Source organism: Phyllobates terribilis, unplaced genomic scaffold (assembly GCF_046119375.1).
Source record: "Phyllobates terribilis strain yellow unplaced genomic scaffold, ASM4611937v1 Scaffold_4__5_contigs__length_816908805, whole genome shotgun sequence".
NCBI lineage: Eukaryota > Metazoa > Chordata > Amphibia > Anura > Dendrobatidae > Phyllobates > Phyllobates terribilis.
In genome coordinates this window covers 416,743,249-416,763,545 of record NW_027362764.1, presented here as the reverse complement: position 1 = coordinate 416,763,545, position 20,297 = coordinate 416,743,249, and the positions used below count along the sequence as shown (strand labels likewise).

At 42.5% G+C, this 20,297-nt stretch overlaps 1 protein-coding gene across 1 annotated transcript in view; it reads right to left on the bottom strand.

The window, feature by feature from the left end:
- SLC6A3 (solute carrier family 6 member 3) overlaps window positions 1–20,297 on the bottom strand; it is a 312,104-nt gene that overhangs the window by 19,607 nt on the left and 272,200 nt on the right. Inside the window, exons 13-14 of the mRNA XM_073678618.1 lie at window positions 16,163–16,330; window positions 636–707 (exon numbers count right to left, since the gene is read on the bottom strand). Of these exons, the coding sequence (XP_073534719.1) occupies window positions 636–707; window positions 16,163–16,330 (240 nt within the window). The remainder of the gene's footprint in view (window positions 1–635; window positions 708–16,162; window positions 16,331–20,297) is intronic.

The window sequence follows — 20,297 nt, the reverse complement described above, 5'->3', positions numbered from 1 at the left end:
CACCTTCTTGATGAGGCCAAATTTTTCAAATCTGACAAATCATTTTATGTGGCAATAACCCTGGAATGCTTCTACATATTCCAGTGATTCTCAGAATGTTTTTCTTGACACATTGTACTTTATGATTGCGGTATATTGAGGTCGATATAATTTGCATTTTATTTATGAACATATCTAAACTTTCATAAAACATATTCAAAATTTGCAACGTTTAAACTTTTATGTTTTGTGCCCATGAAACAGATAGTCATATCATACAAAATAATTAATAATCAACATTTATATGACTACTTCACACCGGCTTCAATACTGAAATAGCTTTTTTTGTTAAGATGTTAGAAGGATTAAAAGAGACCTCAACTTGCCATGACAACTATCGCCACCCTGTGATCGTGTCACAGGGGAGTGCTGATGGGATAAGAAGAGGTTTAGTGAGTTAAATAGGCTGTACCTGCAGGACCTCAGCTGTCAGTTGAACTAAGTTCCCCCAGATATTTTGAAGGGCACAAGCTCTTGTGCCAGCTTAATCACCTAGACATGCCAGCACATCTAATTTTAGGAAAGGGTTAAACAGGCTTTTAGCTCTTTTATCTTTTAAAACCAACGTCTCTAAAGAAGTATATTAAAAGACTTACACTAAACTGACGCACTTCTCCACTTTCTATTAGATCATATTCCTTTTCAGGAGTTATGGCATAAGCAAATTTCTGAAGCAAAACAAAAATACACATTATGCTTTGCATTATATAATAGACATACAATATAAGTACGTATTAGCACTGTTCAAATATCCAATAAGTTGTATCTAAAAAAAAGAAATTACATATTTCCTAACATTTCAAACAATTACATTTTCAAGGGAAACTTTTGTACATTGTTTAAAACTAAATGGGACATAAATTAGTCAGCAAAAGATTATTTCAGCAGAAATTGTGCATCCAAAAGTTTTCAAGATGTGTTTGAGAAGCACAGAGAAATTTGTAAAATTGTAATGTATCGATCTTAGCCCATCTTAGCTATGTAAATGAACAAACCTTATATAACTTTTTTGAGATTTATGAAACCACATCTGTCATCTACCTCAGTATCACAGCTGATGGCAGTGATAGGCTGCAGCGGTCATGTGGGTAGAGAGGTAAGTAGAGATAAGTGGAGAGCTCCAGCGAGGCTATTAAGCCACAGGGGATTCATTAGGTCAGTAATGGTTGTTATTTTTTAGCTTTTAGTGCTTCTAGCCCAATTTTTAGTAAACCTATTTTCAAATATGTTATTAGAGATGTGTGAATCTTTGCCCTGAAAAAATGTGTGTAACACTTTGAGGTCTCTTAGGATTATATCCAACCAGTTTCTAGCTAGTTAAGACAAAGATAGCCTTAGTAATGTCAAATTCACCTCAACATATAAACAGCTATGGGTAAATGGAGCCTGTTTTCTCTTTCCTCACAGAGCCCCATTTTTCTAAATCTTTGTCACTTTATGTGGCAATAACTCTCGAATGCTTCTTCCAAATCTAGTGACTATGAGATTTTTTTCATGACACTTTGTGCTTCATGATATTGGTACATTTAGGTTCAATAAGATTTGCATTTATTCATACAAATTGCATAAAGTTGGATAATTTGTTGAAAAATTAGCAATTTTTTAACTTTGAATTTTCAGAAGAGAATCCACCCCCATCCTTCCCAGGTTAGCCCATAACTATGTGTAGACACAATGTTCCCGGGATTGTTGTGTACTACAATTCCCAGTTTCACCTGATAGTGAGCAATCCAGCAAAGTTGCAGCAAATTAGATGCAGAGGAGCAATTCGTCCACTGTACGGCTTCTGTCACCCATGCTCATAAACTATAAAACAGCTAGGCAGTTTTTAAAGACTGAGGAGTGGGAGTAGGCGCAGCTCTCTTGCTTGTTACTATTTTTGATGAATGAGAGTGTAGAAAAAGTGTAGGAGGAGGTGTCACCACATGTCCTAGTTGTGGTGGTGTAGTTGCTGCCACTTAAAACCTTGACTAAAGGGCCATGAACAATGCAGTGAACTTTTGAGCGGCTCACATTCTTCTGAATATGAGAACACAGAGCAGCACTCCATTCCGCAAGAAATAATGGCTGCTGGGTATCTTCTATTAAGTCTGAACACACACTATAATTTCCTGGAAGGCAGTGTAATCTGCTATGCGGTAGAGAAGCAACTGCATCAACAAAAACTTGGCCAGGTGAGAAAAGAGTTGACAAAAAAGCCTGGCTACCAGGGAAAAAGGAAGAGAACAGCTTGAGTCTTGTTCATATTGCTGCCCAAGTTACTTTTCCCACGAGAGCAGGTGATGATAATTCATGTGCTTTCCTAGCCAACTTGAGGTGGGACATTCATAGTACAGCTTTCTCCTGTAGCGCATGCACATAATAAAACATTCGCTGGCCAGCAATGTGGAAAATAATTATTTCGCACACCTGGGATAACTGCACATAAGACTCGCTGACACCATGACCACAATCAGAGTGATCAGGTGCTGGTTAGCCTCCACTACCAACAGCAACTGATAGTCATCCCAATCTGGTTCTAAAGTCCTGTCCAACACAGTGTGGAAAATGTCCTGAGCTCCTTGCCCTTCCTCTCTCCTATTCCGACCTCTGGATTCAAACCTAACTTTGATTGTTACTATCAACTCAGCATCTACTGCCAGTGACGCTACCACCATGGCTGCCTGTGGCACTTTTCTTCAACCATTCCACCTACTGTGCCTTCATTTCATCCTCGTCCAAACATCAACTGTTCACTACCACCATATCACTTGGAAAAAGTTGTCATAAAATATTTTAGCATCCAAACTGTTGTGACATATGGGACTATGGGTCAGAGGAAGAATCTGCCGAACATTGACTCAAACTGATGGTGGCATCAGATAACATCTTCCTGCTGTGTCTGAGATGAGTTATGCACCACATAGTCCAAGAAATGCTTGGTTCTTTCCCAGAAAATAACAAGGGCAATGGGCCACAGCATTGATGTGACCTGAACTTACTTCAAAGTAGACTAACAAAACAGGTGTACAAAAAATCTGTACTATTTCTGACACGCACACTTAGTGAACTGACTGTAATAGATCTAAATGATAATATTTTTTTTTTGTATTTTTTTTAATAATTACCCACGTCCAGAAAAGGAGTGAGAAATACAAGGTGTATGCCAAAAAAACAACTGTGGCAATCAGCCAAAGTATTGGTGTGATGTACTCATCCCTAAAATTAGGCTAGCAGGTGTGTAAAAAATGTCTACTGTTTGTGACACTCATTCTGGCTCCACCCTATAGCCTTGATCTGCTCCTCTATCTCTCTCCCTATCAGTTAAATCTTTATTATTCACTTATCCTTACACATTGATATTCCTTACTGCCATGCATTAATACAATTTGTTTTTAAGAATTTCTCTTCCTATCTCTACAGCTAAGCTGTGAGTTGTGACATCCCTTCACTATCCAGATTCACAATAAAATGACTACTGCATTTTCTGCAGCTGCTTTAATACAGACAATGATTGTCCATCGCTATTATTATCATTATTTTTTTTATTATTATTATTATTATTAACAGCCTTCAGCTCAATATCGAGCCATGGTGACTTGATGGATGAACACTCTGTAGGAAGATTGATCTTGTGCAAGCCTAGATAGGTCCACCAGGGTGTTCTCTGCCGTTTTTGATTGCATCAAGTCATCAGATTGCTGGTGTTCCTCTTTTCCTTGTTCCTTCTATTCTTCCAACCATGATGTCTTCTCCAGTGGTTACCCTCTACGTATGATGTGCCAAAATAGGCAAGCTGTAGCTTGGTGATCCTTTCTTCAAGTGACATGTCTGGTTTGATCACATCACTACATGATGTGATGACTGCAAGGCATTATGGAGAAGCCTGGCCAAATCTGAGTGAGGTCAAGTGATCCTTCTCTGATTAGTGCAATCTTCTGCAGGTTGTAAAATGGAGGTGGACCTTTTAGGTGACTCACACATAAAGAAACGCATATAGTTCTAATTCACCAGGTTCAGTAAATTCCTATAAATTTGTCAAATTATTTACATTAAATTAATTGATTCGTCTAGTTATTAGGAAATAATAGATAGCAATAGATGATAACAGACTTATAATGAATGAGGGTCACTCATAGATCTGTGAGATAAAGTTGGGAGGGCTATAAAGTTCATCTATGTGTGATTCAGCATCCGGAGTGAACTCAGACAGAAGAGGGCCCTAGTAAGGACAATATATGGGCAGTTCAACAGCTCAACCTAATACACAATGCCACCTGCATTGGAATTGGTAGTGCCCTCCTTATCTCTTTGGCCCCTGTGCAGCTGCACTGGTTGAAGCAATAGTATGTCTGCCCCTGTTCAGTATGCCTATGTGTTACAATGATAGACCATTGACGCAATTAGGCTTGTGTATTGCTTCATTTTCACAGTGTTAGTGCTGCAGCGAAATTAAACACTTAATCAAGTTTTCTTTCCACAAATTATAGTAGAGAACTGCTATTAGCTCTGAACTTAATAACATTCCCTGCGATCCAAGTACTCTCATATAAGTCTTCATGAAGGAGCTCTTTAAGAAAGAGTTGCTAATAAATATACTGTATCTATATAATGTATGCATATAAATATATACACACACATAGACACACTCCTCAACATTAACATTAAAATTGCAACACCAAGAAGGAAAAGTTATAGAATTCTGAAAATTACAGGATGGATAAACATGTTAATGATAAGCAAATGAGAAAAAAATACTATTTTTTTTCAAAACTTCTCAATTTAATCGGTATCAAGTATGAGTGTTGAGTGCAAAAATATATACACTTGCACACCCTGTGTCATGGGTGTATCAGATGTGACAGACAGTCCCCCTGCATTTGGTTGCAGGAGATCTCTTCGTTTGGCATTACAGACACCTTCATAGATCTGTTTCACTATAGGACCCAGCGGCTACCTTCCTCTTGCTAATTAACACCTTGGCCTGGATATTTAAATACTTTCAGTCTGCAATAGCGAGGTGCCGGTGATATTCACATGACCCCTTGTGAAGGCTTGGAGCAAGTGCAGTTGTTACTTCCTCTTTGGTGCTAAGAGGACATGTGTGCCCTCTCTCTGAAGTCGACTCAAGCTAAGCTACTTCCCCCCTGTCTGTCTCCCCTTGCTGTCTTTAGTTTTCAGTGAGGATCGACTAGAGCTCACCCCCCTTCCCTATCTAGGGCCAAGCACTAAGGAAATGCAAGGATAAGTTCCTTTGCGGCGATTGGTGAGGAACCAAGGGGTAGAGAGGGTGATTGTATATCAGCAAAATTCGTTTTGTCTCCAGTGTGTAGAGGGGTTTTTCGGGACTCTGGCTCTCATCTATGATGACCCTGACCAAGTCGCCTTGGCTGAGTCTAGGCTACGTCGCCTTCAGCAGGGGAATCGGTCAGTGGAGACGTACAGTTCTGAATTCCGTAGATGAGCAACGGATTCTAAATGGAATGACTCAGCCCTTAGAAGACAATTTTTTGAGGGTCTTTTTGGAAGGTTGAAAGATGCCTTGGCAGTATATGAAACCCCTTAGTCCTTGGAGGCTGCCATGTCATTGGCCATACGTCTTGATAGGCACCTTCTCCAGCGTATTCTAGTCGGGGTTATCTACCTCTGCCGGGGGAGCGGGCTGGTGGTGAACCAGTACTGGGGGAGGTGGAGGAACCCATGCAGTTACGGGGTGCCTTTACATCATACGTTTCCCTGGAAATTTGCAAGAAAAAAGGCGTATGTTATTTTTGTGGGAAAAAGGGACATTTTATTGGGACCTCTCCTTCAATTCCTAAACAAAAGGAGACTCGATTAACTTTTGGTAGTCTGGAGTTGGATAAGCAAGGGGTGCATTTGTTGCCAACCTGCAGTTCCCGGTTTGTCCTGACAGCAGAGGTGGTTCTAGAGAGCAAAACCGAGAAAATTTCTGTGTTTGTTGACAGTGGAGCTGGTTGATGCTGAGTTTGTGAAAACTCATGGTCTTGCTTGCTATACTTTAGCTAAACCTACTTCCATCTTCGTCATCGACTTGGCGCTATTTGCACAGAAAGCATTTATTCAGATTGTACGTAATGTAAAACTGAGGGTGGGGTTGGTTCATTGTGAAATAATCCTTTGCTATGTCCTGGACAGTCTTCCCACCCCAATTGTTTTGGGTCTCCCCTGGCTTGTGAAACATAATCTGTTGGTGGATTGGCAAGCCAGGGAGATTATTGAATGGGGAGATTACTGCCATGAGAAGTGTTTAGATATTTCCCTTGCTATTGTCTCTACAGAAATATTACCTGCTTTTCCCACTGGTTTTGAGGAAGTGTTTTCTGAGAGGGGGTGTCAGGATTTGCCTCCTCATCGTGCATATGACTGTCCTATTAACCTGACCCCTGGAGCTAAACTACCAAAGTCCAGACTATATAATCTTTCTGGCCCTGAGAAACAAACCACGAAGGATTTCATTGTAGAAAGTCTGGCGAAGAGACACATTAGGCCCTTATCTTTGCCTGTGGTGGCAGGGTTCTTCTTCGTGAATAAAAAAAATGGCGGCCTATGTCCCTGTTTAGATTTCCGGGAATTAAATAAAATTACCATTCGAGATCCATACCCTCTTCTTCTGATTCCTGATTTGTTCAGCCAGGTTGTAGGAGCTAAGGTATTCTCCAAGTTGGATTTAAGGGGAGCCTACAATCTGGTTAGAATCAGAGAAGGGAACGAATGCAAAACAGCGTTAAATACCCCTGAAGGGCATTTCAAGAGTCTGGCTATGCCTTTTGGTTTGACCAATGCACCTGCGGTATTCCAGCATTTCATAAATTATATTTTCCATCATTTGCTGGGGAGGTTTGTGGTGGTCTATCTGGACAACATTTTGGTTTACTCACCTGATTTTGAGACACATTGGGGGCATGTTAAACAGGTGCTCCAGATATTAAGGGATAACAAACTTTATGCCAAACTGGAAAAATGTGTTTTCGTCGTCCAGGAGGTGCAGTTTTTGGGGTACTTGTTTTCATCTTCGGGTTTTAGGATGGATCCAGAGAATATCCATGCAGTCCTTGATTGGGACCGTCATAGAACCTGAAGGCTCTAAAATGTTTTCTGGGTTTTACTAATTTTTACCGGAAATTCATCCAAAATCACTCAGTAATTGTGAAACCCCTTACTGACATGACTAAGAAGGGGTCTGATTTTTCCAAATGGTCGGATGCCTCCCTCAAGGCTTTTTCTTGCCTAAAGAATTATTTTGCCACTACACCTATACTCAGTCAATCCGATGTTTCTCAACCCTTTATTGTGGAAGTTTATGCGTCGGATGTGGAGGGTTGGTGCTGTGTTGTTTCATGGTCCGTCCCCTGGTAAATGGCGTCCATGCGCCTTCTTTTCTAAAAAATTGTCTTCGGCTGAGAGAAATTATGACGTGGGTAATAGGGAACTTTTGGCGATGAAATTGGCATTCAAAGAATGGCGACATTGGTTGGAGGGGGCTGTCCATCCTATTACTGTTATTACTGACCATAAGAACCTGTCATATCTACAGTCAGCTAAACGTCTCAACCCTAGGCAACCCGGATGGTCCCTGTTTTTTACTAGGTTCAATTTTGCTGTGACTTTCCGTCCAGGGGGCAAAAATGTAAAGGCTGATGCTTTGTTCCGGAGCTTCCGTGGTGGTGGTGACCAAGAGTGTTAGAACCTTGCTGTTAGGTTTTTTTTCCTTTGCTGGTCACATGACCTTGTTGGCCTATTTAATCCTGCTCCGCCCTTCTGGCTTTGCTGGACTTCATTGTATATCTACTTTCTAGCTAGCCTGTGCTCTGTATCTAACTCTGTTAGTTTGCTTGGTCTACGGACCTCTATGTTCTATCTATTTTGTTTGTTCGTCTGTCTGCTACTATTTCTGTTAGGAGGTGTCCCATATTCCTCCCAGTCCTTAGTACTTGTAGGGATTCCCTCCCCACATCTATAGGTCTCCGTCCAGACTAGATTAGGACTTTAGCAGGTCTGATCGCAGGATCAGGTTCCCTGTTACATCGTAGGGATTCAGCTGAGTCCTATGGTAGGGACAGATCTCCTCTCTTTCCTTAGCTTTGGTAGCAGAACATAACAGTAAGTCCAGCCTGCAAATTCTCTAAGGAAAGATTTTTTTTTTTTTGTTCCATCATGGTGTCGGTTCAGGATTTGGCTAAACACCTGCAGGGACTCTCTCTGGAAGTGGCCGAGCTCCGTCAGCACGTGAGTAACTGTCCTGGAGCATATTTCTTGGAGCCTAAGGTATGTTTGCCGGATTTATTTTTTGGTGAACATCGAGAATTTTTTTCATTTAAAAATGCTTGCTTATTGTATTTTCGTTTGAGACCCAAGTCCTCTGGGGATGAATCCCAGCGCGTAGGGTTCATAATGTCACTTTTGCGCAAAGAGCCTCAGGAGTGGGCCTTTTCTTTGCAACCTAGTGATACATGCTTCAGATCAGTGGATAGTTTTTTTTCTGCTTTAGGACTATTATATGATGATCCTGACCGTGTGGCATCAGCTGAGACTGAGTTGAGACGTTTAAAACAAGGATCAGGTAATGTCGAAAAATATTGTACTCATTTTCGTCGTTGGTCCACTCAAACAGGGTGGAACGATTCTGCTCTGAAAAGTCTATTTCTTGCTGGGCTCAGTGAAAGGGTTAAAGACCTGCTAATTGCTTATCCTACACCTGAGGATTTGCAACAGGCTATGCAATTAGCTATACGGGTGGATAGAAGACTGCGTGCTAGGGTTAATGAGAGCAAATCCTCTGCTATGTCAGTTTCTGGTTATGATAATGTGTGTACTAACAGTGGTGAACCGATGGAGATTGGATCGGTGGCACCTCGCTCTCAAGAAAAAGACCGTCGTTTTTCGGAAGGCTTGTGTTTCTATTGCGGAAAATCTGGTCATTTGATTAAAGGCTGTGAGCTTCGTATGAAGAAAGAAAAAAAAATGGTCAGTCACGCCCGTATTGCCTGTTTAAATTCCAAGGGTATATTTTTAGCTGCTTCCACGATTGCTCAGGAAAAATTAATGGAATTTCGGGTGTTTGTTGATTGCGGGTCTACACTGAATGTAATTGATGGGGGATTCGTGGAAAAACTCAATTTAAAACCTGAACCTTTATCATCCCCCATTGCTGTGGTTTCTGTGGATGGCTCCCCTTTGAAGAATATTACTCTCAAGGTCAGTGAATTTCCTCTCACTATTAATGGTGTTCACCATGAGAAATTGGATTTGGTAGTGTTGAATAACTTGCCTTCTCCAGTAATATTGGGTTTGCCCTGGTTAAAATGTCACAATCCTGTACTGGATTGGTCTACCAGTGAAATTAAATCCTGGAGCCATAAATGTTATGACAAGTGTTGTAACGGGCGTATTGCAGCTTTGGATAGGGGAGAATTGCCTGTTCCTATTCAGGATTTTTGGAGAGTTTTTTCTGAGAAGGAATCGCAGGTTTTGCCTCCCCATAGAGACTATGATTGTTCTATTGAATTTGTCCCTGGAGCGACTCTTCCTAAAAGTCGTTTATTTAACCTTACTATTCCTGAGAGGAAGGCTTTGGAGGAATACATACAGACAAGTTTGGCTGCCGGTCACATTAGGCCCTCTAAGTCTCCTGTGGCGGTTGGATTTTTTTTGTAAAAAAAAAGGACGGCGGTTTACGTCCTTGTCTGGATTTTCGTGAGATTAACAAAATTACGGTACGCAATCCTTACCCACTGACATTGATTCCTGATCTATTTAACCAGTTATTGGGGGCCAAGTGGTTCTCTAAAATTGACCTTAAGGGGGCATACAATCTGTTGCGCATGAAGGAGGGTGACGAATGGAAGACTGCTTTTAACACTCCTGTGGGTCATTTTGAGAATCTGGTTATGCCTTTTGGTCTTACTAATGCTCCTGCATTTTTTCAGAATCTGATTAATGACATCCTTAGACCTTTGATCGGTAAAAATGTGGTTGTGTATTTGGATGACATTTTGATTTATTCGCCAGATCTGGAGTCTCATTGGCGGAGCGTGCGTGAGGTATTACAGTTATTAATGGACAATTCGCTTTTTGCTAAGCTGGAGAAATGTGAGTTCGCTGTACAGAGAATTAGTTTTTTGGGCTACATTATCTCCAGCAAAGGTTTTGAGATGGATCCGGTTAAGGTTCAGGCTGTGCAGGAATGGCCTAGGCCTATTGGTTTGAAATCGATACAGAGGTTTTTGGGTTTCGCCAATTACTACAGAAAATTCATAAAAAATGTTTCTAGTATTGTCAAACCTCTGACTGATCTCACCAGGAAAGGTGCTGATGCGGTTCAGTGGTCTTCTGAGGCCATTGAAGCTTTTGTGTATCTCAAGGAGAGGTTCACCTCTGCTCCCATCCTTATGCAGCCTGATGTTACTAGGCCGTTTTTGGTTGAGGTTGATGCTTCCTCTGTGGGGGTTGGCGCAGTATTGTCTCAGGATAACGGGGATGGATTACATCCCTGTGCCTTTTTTTCAAAAAAATTTTCGGAGACTGAACTGAATTACGATATTGGTAATCGGGAATTATTGGCTATTAAACTCGCATTTGAACACTGGCGCCACTTCTTGGAAGGTGCGGAATTTCCCGTTCAGGTTCTTACGGATCATAAAAATCTGATATATCTTGATGCTGCCAAGCGCCTGAATGCCCGTCAGGCTAGGTGGGCACTGTTTTTCTCGCGGTTTAATTTCTCCGTTACTTACATCCCTGGTACTAAGAATGTTAAGACGGATGCCTTGTCTCGCAGTTTTTCTCCCATAGTCGGTGCTGAGAAAGAGGAAAACATTTTACAAGAAGGTGTTGTGATAGCTGCTTTAGACTCCGTTTTGGAAGATGAGATTCTTAAAGCTCAGGAGAATGCCCCATCTAACACTCCTCATGGGAGGTTGTTTGTGCCTGGGACCTTAAGGAGAGATTTGTTTGTTGAGTGTCACGAATCTCGGTTGGCAGGTCATCCCGGAATCTCTGAGACCAAGAGACTGGTGGGTCGCAGTTTTTGGTGGCCTGGATGGCAGAAGGAAGTCATTAAGTGGGTGCGCCAATGTACTATATGTGCTAGATCTAAGTCCTCACATACTCCTGCTGCGGGGTTGCTTTGTCCTTTGGAGGTCCCCAGTGCTCCTTGGACACATTTGGCTATGGACTTTATAACTGACCTTCCCCCCTCTGAGGGTTTTACTGTCATCTGGGTGGTCGTGGACCGTTTTAGCAAGATGTGTCACTTGGTTCCCTTCGTCAAACTGCCCTGCGCTAAAACTCTCGCTAAGGCCTTTGTCAAGGAAATTGTCAGACTTCATGGCGTTCCTACTGACATTGTTTCTGATAGGGGTCCTCAGTTCGTGGCTCGTTTTTGGCGTGCCTTTTGTGACAGGTTGGGAATTCATTTGTCGTTTTCGTCCGGATATCATCCTGAATCTAATGGCCAGACAGAAAGATAAAACCAGGATGTTGAGCAGTTCTTGCGTTGTTTTGTGGCAGACAATCAAGAGGGGTGGTCTGAGTTTCTGCCACTTGCCGAATTTGCTCTGAACAATCATACATCTTCTTCTGCTGGTTGTTCGCCTTTTTTTTGTTGTTCTGGGAGACATCCGTCGTTTGGGTCGTTCTCCAAGTTGGGATCTGCCGTGCCTGAGGAGGAGAATTTTTCCGGTGATTTGGAAAGAGTTTGGACGGATGTGCGTGGTAATCTTCAGGAGGCCAACAGAAAATCTAAAGACTACTTTGATAGGAAACGACAGGAGGTTTTGTTCGCTGTTGGTGACATGGTTTGGTTGTCCTCTAGGAATCTGCGGTTGAGGATTCCTTCTAAGAAATTGGGTCCCAAGTTTGTAGGGCCCTTTAAGGTGCTTCAGGTTGTCAACCAATCTGCTGTTAGGTTGGAGGTTCCTACCTCCTGGAGAATTAATCCGGTCTTTCATGTCTCTCTGTTAAAAAAAGCTGTTGTGTCGGATGGTAACGCCTCTGCCTCTGTTCCTCCGGTGGTGGAGGACGGGGAATATGAAATTTCTCGCATCCTTGACTCTAGACGGTATAGAGGTAGTTTGCAGTATCTTGTGGCCTGGAAAGGTTTCGGACCCGAGGATAACTCTTGGGTGAGGTCAGATGATGTTTCCGTGTCCAGACTTATCAGAGCGTTTCACAGGAGATTTCCTGATAAGCCTGGTCCTAGGGGATCCGGAGGATCCTCTTAGAAGGGGGGGTACTGTTAGAACCTTGCTGTTAGGTTTTTTTTCCTTTGCTGGTCACATGACCTTGTTGGCCTATTTAATCCTGCTCCGCCCTTCTGGCTTTGCTGGACTTCATTGTATATCTACTTTCTAGCTAGCCTGTGCTCTGTATCTAACTCTGTTAGTTTGCTTGGTCTACGGACCTCTATGTTCTATCTATTTTGTTTGTTCGTCTGTCTGCTACTATTTCTGTTAGGAGGTGTCCCATATTCCTCCCAGTCCTTAGTACTTGTAGGGATTCCCTCCCCACATCTATAGGTCTCCGTCCAGACTAGATTAGGACTTTAGCAGGTCTGATCGCAGGATCAGGTTCCCTGTTACATCGTAGGGATTCAGCTGAGTCCTATAGTAGGGACAGATCTCCTCTCTTTCCTTAGCTTTGGTAGCAGAACATAACAAAGAGAACCCTGCCCCAATACTACCGAAGGGGGTAGTCATTTTAGCGTTATATCATGAACTGGAGGGTGAGGTGTTGGAGGCTCAGGGGGACGCCCCTGCCTCCTGCCCTTCAGGAAAGTTATTTGCACCATCCAATCTGTGCTGCAAAGTAATTAAAATACATCATAACTCTGTGCTTGCTGATCATACAGGTGATAAGGGAACCACAGACCTCTCTCATTGTTTTTGGTGGCCGGGGTTGCATCGGGATGTGATTGAACACGTATCTACTTGTAGTATTTGCGCGCCCGTCCATCTGGTACTCTTATTCCGCTACCTATCACTAGTAGACCATGGACACATTTGTCCATGGATTTTATTACTGACCTACCGGCTTCTGCAGGCAAAATTGTGGTTTTGGTGGTTGTAGATAGGTTCAGTAAAATGGTTCACTTTGTCGCATTACCTGCACTTCCAAATGCCAAGACACTTGCTCAGATGTTCATAAATGAGATCGTGGAGCTTCACGGAGTTCCCTCCGATGTGGTGTCAGACCCAGTTTGTTTCCAAGTTCTGGAAGGCATTCTGTTCTTGACTGGGGGTGCAGTTGTCCTTTTCCTCTGCCTTCCCCCTCAGTCGAATGGACAGACCGAGCGTGTCAATTAGAATTTGGAGACTTACCTCAGGTGTTTTGCTTCGTCGCTCTCCTCAGTGTGGCTGGGGGTCCTGAGTAATTTAAAGATCATGGGAGACAGGTATGACTGACAAAAAATGCTTGCCAGGTCTGGACCTGAATGTGAATGACTTTATGTGGTTGTCTACCAGGAATATTAAGTTGAAAGTCCCTTCCTGGAAGCTGGGACCTAGGTTTATTGTTCCCTATAAAATAACCACCGTCATTAACCCAGCAGCGTTTCGTCTTGAGCTTCCTCAGGCCCTTAAGGTTCACAATGTTTTCCACAGGTCCTTACTAAAGAAATATGTGGAACCTCTTGAACCCTCACTCTATAGCCTCCCCCAGTAATGGTTGATGGTAATCTTGAGCTTCAGATTTCGAGGATTGTAGATTCTCGTCTCCAATGTTGTTCCCTACAATACTTGGTGCACTGGAAGGGTTGTGGTCCAGAAGAGAGGATGTGGGTTTCAGCATCAGAGATGAACACTCCCAGGTTGGTTCGTTCATTTCACACATCTTATCCTGAGAAACCTGGTCCTGAGTGTCTGGAGGTCACTCGTAGAGGAGGTGGTACTGTCACAGTTGTGTCAGATGTGACAGACAGTCGCCCTGCAGTTGTTTGCAGGAGATCTGTTCATTTGGCATTATAGACACCTTCTTAGATCTGTCTCACTATAGGACCCAGTGGCTACCTTCCTCTTGCTAATTAACACCTTGGCCTGGGTGTTTAAATACTTTCAGTCTGCAATAGGTAAGCACCGGTGATATTCACATGACCCCTTGTGAAGACTTGGAGCAGGTGCAGTTATTACTTCCTCTCTGGTGCTAAGAGGACATGTGTGCCATCTCTCAGAAGTCGACTCAAGCTAAGCTACTTCCCCCGTGTCTGTTTCCCCTTGCTGTCTTTAGTTGTCAGTGGGGATCGACTAGCACTCACCCCCCCTTCACTATCTAGGACCAAGCGCTAAGGAAATACAGGGATAGGTTCCTGTGCGGCAATTGGTGAAGAACCAATATAGGGACGGTAGTGGTAGACAGGGTGATTGTAGATCAGCCTAGGAGGTCTACACTTCCCCCTTTCAATAGTATATGGGCTCCCTTCCCCTCATCCCTTCGTGTTGCACTTTGTCTTTCCTACACTGTGCGTGGCATGCTATCATTGAGGTGCTTAATGGTTGTCTGAGAAACCTTCTGTTGCACTGAATGCAGTTGAATGTGGAATGAAAACTAGAGGGGTCTGACTACTGTAAATTATGCCAACCAACGTCATAATCTAGGGAGTAGGACTGGTGTAAAGTTACTTTACAAAGCCCTTAACATTCACATCACATCATAGCACTGTGCAGAGCAAGACAGCAATAGAGGCTGGAATGGAGGTCTGTACTCTTCAACGCTGAGTCCCACTTTTGTCTTGGAAACAATAATAATCAACAATTCATCCAGAGACCACATGGGCAATGCCATGAAGAACCCTTCTGAGGAAAGATCATACCGGTCCTAGTCCTAAGATTATGTTGTGCATTGTCACGTTGAATGGAAGCCTCTAGTCTTCATTCCAGGTACACTAACAGCTCAACATTACATTTATTTGGTGACAGAACCAGTGGTACGGCCATTTCTCTAAAGTGTCCCAGGAGCCGTTTTCAATACAACAACACCAGGTTGCACTTGCTACCATGGTCTGCAGCATCTCTGGACTTGTCTACCATTAAGCATATCTGGGACATCCTTGGTCGGCAATTGCAAAGGGAGCTGCTTAACCCCTTCACGACATATGACGTAAACTTACTTCGTGTCGTGTCTTTGCTTTTGATGTGGGCTTGCAAGCCAAGCCCACATCTTTCCTCGCACATGCATGATGATAAAATTAACCATCAGGTGCCTCCAACAGCCATGGGTGGAGTGGAGCTCCGCCCATGACTGTTAACCTGTTAAATCCAGCAGTCACTCTCATTTAACATGCATCGGCAGGGGAGCGCTTTGTTCAATGCTCCCATCAGCCCGTGACGTGATCGTGAGGCGCCAAAGAGTTGTCATGACAACCGAGGGTCTGCTGAAGACCCCCATGTGTGTCATTACGATACAACTGTGAAAGCCAGCGTTTAGCTGGCGTTCATAACAGATCATGATTTCAGCTATATATAGCAGTGCTAGTGCTCTGCTATGTACATCACATGCGATCAGACGATCGCATCTTCAAGTCCCCAAAGGGACTTAAATCCAATAAAGAGTGAAAAAAAAGTTTTTAAAAATATAAAAAAGAATAAAAAAACAAAAGTTCATATCACCCCCCCTTTTGCCTTATTAAAAATAAAACTCTAAAAAAAAAATAAAAAAAAACATATTTAGTATCGCTGCATTTATAAAAGTCAGATCTATCAAAATATAAAATAAATTAATCAGATTGGTAAACGATGTAAGGAAAAATAAATCAAAACACCAGAATTATATTTTTTTGGCCTCCGCAACATTGCAATAAAATGCAAAAAGAGGCGATAAAATCATTTCTACCCCCCAAATGGTATCACAAAAAAAACAACTCAGGGCATGGGTGTGGCACTCATACTGAATACTGAATAAAGCAAAATGTCTTCAAAATGTTGTTTCCATTTTTTCATCATTTGCATATCACTAGCATTATGACTAACTATTGATCTTTGCAAATTCTGTTAGAGCGTACGTGTATGTGTGTGAGTGCATAGAAGCACATACTGTATATAGAGTATATCTACAAATATATTTTATAAATATATATTTATATACACATGAAATCAATACATAGGTAATCCACAAACAATATATAACTACTTACATCTCGAAATGATCCAGGAAGAGAACAAAATTTATATATAGCATAAATTGGTACCATTGCCATAGATGAAACCGCAAGTAACCAGCCAATCACATTTGCCCATTCTGGAAATGTATAGTTTCCATATTTTGGAGACCTATAGGTGACAATGCTGACAACAACCACAAACTGGGAAAAAAAGCAAATTATCATTACTATTACAATAAATTGAAAAATAAATAGATATGTAATCCACAACTTGAGCTGTTTTAATTGACTTACAAAGGCAACAATGTTTTGGCAGATCTGTATAAATTTCCTACTTTGATCCAAACACTTAAAGGGGTTGTCCACTACTAGGACAACCCCTTGTCGATCTGAATGTTTGCCCCAGTGAAAATTTAAAAAACATATACTCACATCCTGCGTTGCCTCAGCAGTGTTGGCACTCGCATTCTTGCGGCTCACGTGTGGTTGTTAAGACACGTGAGCCCTGCATCCAATTAGCGCTGGCATTACTGTCCCTGCATTCATACGTATATGTAATTAAGAGGCAATGGGAGCTGCGGCTGGCCGCTCACTTCCTCTTGATTAGTTATATGTCCAGAAGTGGGGACAGTAATGCCAGCGATGATTGGGTGCAGGGCTCGTATGATGTAACAACTGCACATGAGCCCGGGAGGGCGAGTGCCAACACCGCTGGAACAGGTTCTCTTTGCCTAAGAGACTGGCCACTACAGAGGAGGTGGGAGATTAGGCATCAAGCAAAACAAATATAAAATTAAAAATCCTTCAATTCTTGAGAACAGAAAGGATTTTTAATAGCAAATAAATTGCAAAGTTGGACTTACAAGCACTTTGCAATTTTACCCAGTTTAGAAGATGATACAACCCTATGACCCTATAACTTTAGACTTCAGTCAGTTTCATAAGGTACTGTATATGTACACAGAATTTGCTTAGATCGGAAGACTCAGGCAGACCGCTTCATATATTGCTATTAAGCAGTTATCTCGCGTTGCGAGACCCAGCTGTCAGGCCAGGTCTTTCGATGTGAGAACGGTCTGTGTACACAGACTGGGTGACACTAGCCTTACTGACAGATTTCTCTAGAGAAATCTGCCGAATGAGAATTTAAAATATTTGGTAAATTAGACTATTTTCTATTTATTCCCTGCTGAAAAAGAAATATTGGAATAAAAACGAATGATTATTGTACATTGCAAAATGCACATAAAATATTTAATAAACTTAGAAGTATAGATCTGCTTGCCCATTTTTTCCTTTATGCAAACAATAACTAGCTGCATTTGTAACTGAAATAACCAGAATAAAACTAGTTTTAAGGTCACAGTCACAGTACAAATGTGAACATTTATGCATTTATTTCCCATTCAAAATAATAAAAACGTAAATAATTTTGTAGATAATGATGTGTCCAAAAAAAACTATTATGTATTGGAAGAACAAAGCAGAAATTTTCAAGGATAATTACAAAAATGAGTGTTAATAAAAGGTGGTATAATTTAAAAAGAACGTCTATTCAAAAAATATTTATAGCATAAAAAAAGTGAAATATCTGAGAAATAAATATGAGACAGCCATGTACAGCTTACAATATCTTAACCCAATAATAGCACAATGTAGATCACAGCATATATAATACTAATCAAGTTGAAATTTTGCTCAATGAACACCACTCTCCAAATTTTAAATACTAATGACATATCTTTATGATGTACTGTATTTTTCAGACTATAAGACGCACCGGACCATAAGACACACCTAGGTTTTAGAGGAGGAAAATAAAAAAAAAATTTAAGCAAAAAATGTGGTCATGATGCACTTTTAAGGGGGAGGGGGTCTTCTGCTGACACTGGTATAGGGGTAATGTCCCCCAATTCTGACAATATCCCCCTCCTGGTATATATGCCCCCCCCTTCCTTTTATACGTGGTCCCCATCCCCATCCTGGTATCCCTGGCATCCCTCCATCCTGGTATGCATGGAACCCCTCCATCCTGGTATGCATGGCACCCCTCATCCTTATCCTAGTATGCATGGCACCCCTCATCCCTATCCTGGTATGCATGGCACCCCTCATCCCTGTCCTGGTATGCATGGCACCCCTCATCCCTATCCTGGTATGCATGGCACCCCTAATCCCTATCCAGGTATGCATGGCACCCCTAATCCCTATCCTGGTATGCATGGCACAGCAATCCCCATCCTGGTATGCATGGCACAGCAATCCCCATCCTGGTATGCATGGCACAGCAATCCCCATCCTGGTATGCATGGCAACCCTCTTCCCTATCTTGGTATGCATGGCACCCCTCATCCCTGTCCTGGTATGCATGGCACCCCTCATCTCTGTCCTGGTATGCATGGCACCCCTCATCCCTGTCCTGGTATGCATGGCACCCCTCATCCCTGTCCTGGTATGCATGACACAGCAATCCCCATCCTGGTATGCATGGCACAGCAATCCCTATCCTGGTATGCATGGCACCCCTCATCCCTATCTTGATATGCATGGCACCCCTCATCCCTGTCCTGGTATGCATGGCACCCCTCATCCCTGTCCTGGTATGCATGGCACCCCTCATCCCTGTCCTGGTATGCATGGCACCCCTCATCCCTGTCCTGGTATGCATGGCACCCCTCATCCCTGTCCTGGTATGCATGGTACCCCTCATCCCTGTCCTGGTATGCATGGCACCCCTAATCCTTATCCTGGTATGTATGGCCTCCTCATCCTTACCCTGGAATGTATAGCCCCCTCACCCTTGTCTTAGTATGCATGGTCCCCCTAATCCCCATCATGCTGCACATAAAAAAAATAAACACTCCTACTCACCTTTCTTCTCTCCTCCAGCGCTGCATCCTGCCTGCCTGCACTGATCTCTCCATGTGAGCCGCGCATGGCGTCACTGCCATGTGCGGCTCACAAGGAGAGATCAGCTGCCGGAAGTCACTGCTCCCCACGCCGGGGCTGTGTGCGCGAGGAGCTGTGACTTCACTCTCCTTCATAGCCGGCACATAGTGTAGCCGCGCTGCGGCTCCTGCTGCTGCTGGCTATCTCGTGTGCCCACTTATTAAAGGGCATGAATATTCACCCCCTCCCCACGCCCAGGGGCGTGGAGAGAGGTTGAATATTCATGCCCTTTAACAGTGGGCACAGGCGATCCCGGCAGCAGCAGGAGCCGCAGCTCGGCTACACTGTGTGCCGCTATTAAGGAGCATGAATATTCATTTTCTTTAGCAGCGGGGACAGTGTAGGCTGCATTAGGCGGCTGCTGCCTCCTGTGCCCCGCTCCTCCACCGCTACCACTTCCCCCACACCCCACATATATATACACGCCCCAACATTCGGACTATAAGACGCACCCCCCATTTTCCTCCAAAATTTTGGAGGAAAAAAGTGCGTCTTATAGTCCGAAAAATACGGTAAGTAATTAACTCCTTAAGGGGTTAATTACTTATAACTTTTTTATTTTTCTATCAACATAGCCATTAGAGGCTTGCTTTTTTGTAGGGGTGAGTTGTAGTTTGGAATGACAGCATTAATTTCACCCTACGATGTACTGAAAACTGGGGAAAAAAATCAAGTGGGAAGAAATGGTGAAGAAAATGCATTTCCAGAATTTTTATGGTGTTCATGGTGTGATAAAAATGACCAGGACAGTACAATTAAGGCAGTAACAAACTTGCATAGATTTTTTTTATTACATGGTAAAAAATAATTCTAAAGTTTTTAAAATAAATATAAAAAAATTTCGATCGCCATTCTCTGGGATCCGTAAAGTTTTTATTCTTCCATTAAGGATGATTCAAATTGTTATTTTTTTTATTTTTTATAAAGAACTCACTGCAAGCGTTGCATTTAAATATCACTCTCAGAGATTAATAATTTTATCTAAGTGGTTAACAGCAGCGATTGCTAGAGATAAGTGGCACTGGCAACCCTTTACACTTTAGGCTTTGCTTGGCTTTTTTTTTTGTCACTGGTGATATTGGGCCAAACATGTGGCTCCAAATAAAATCTAAGTCCTAAAAATTACAGAGGCCCAAGAGACATGATGCTTTCTTAGTAGCATCTTAGTAGCATTGCTAAAAAATTGCAGCAATCTGTCTAGTGAGCCTACTGATATGAG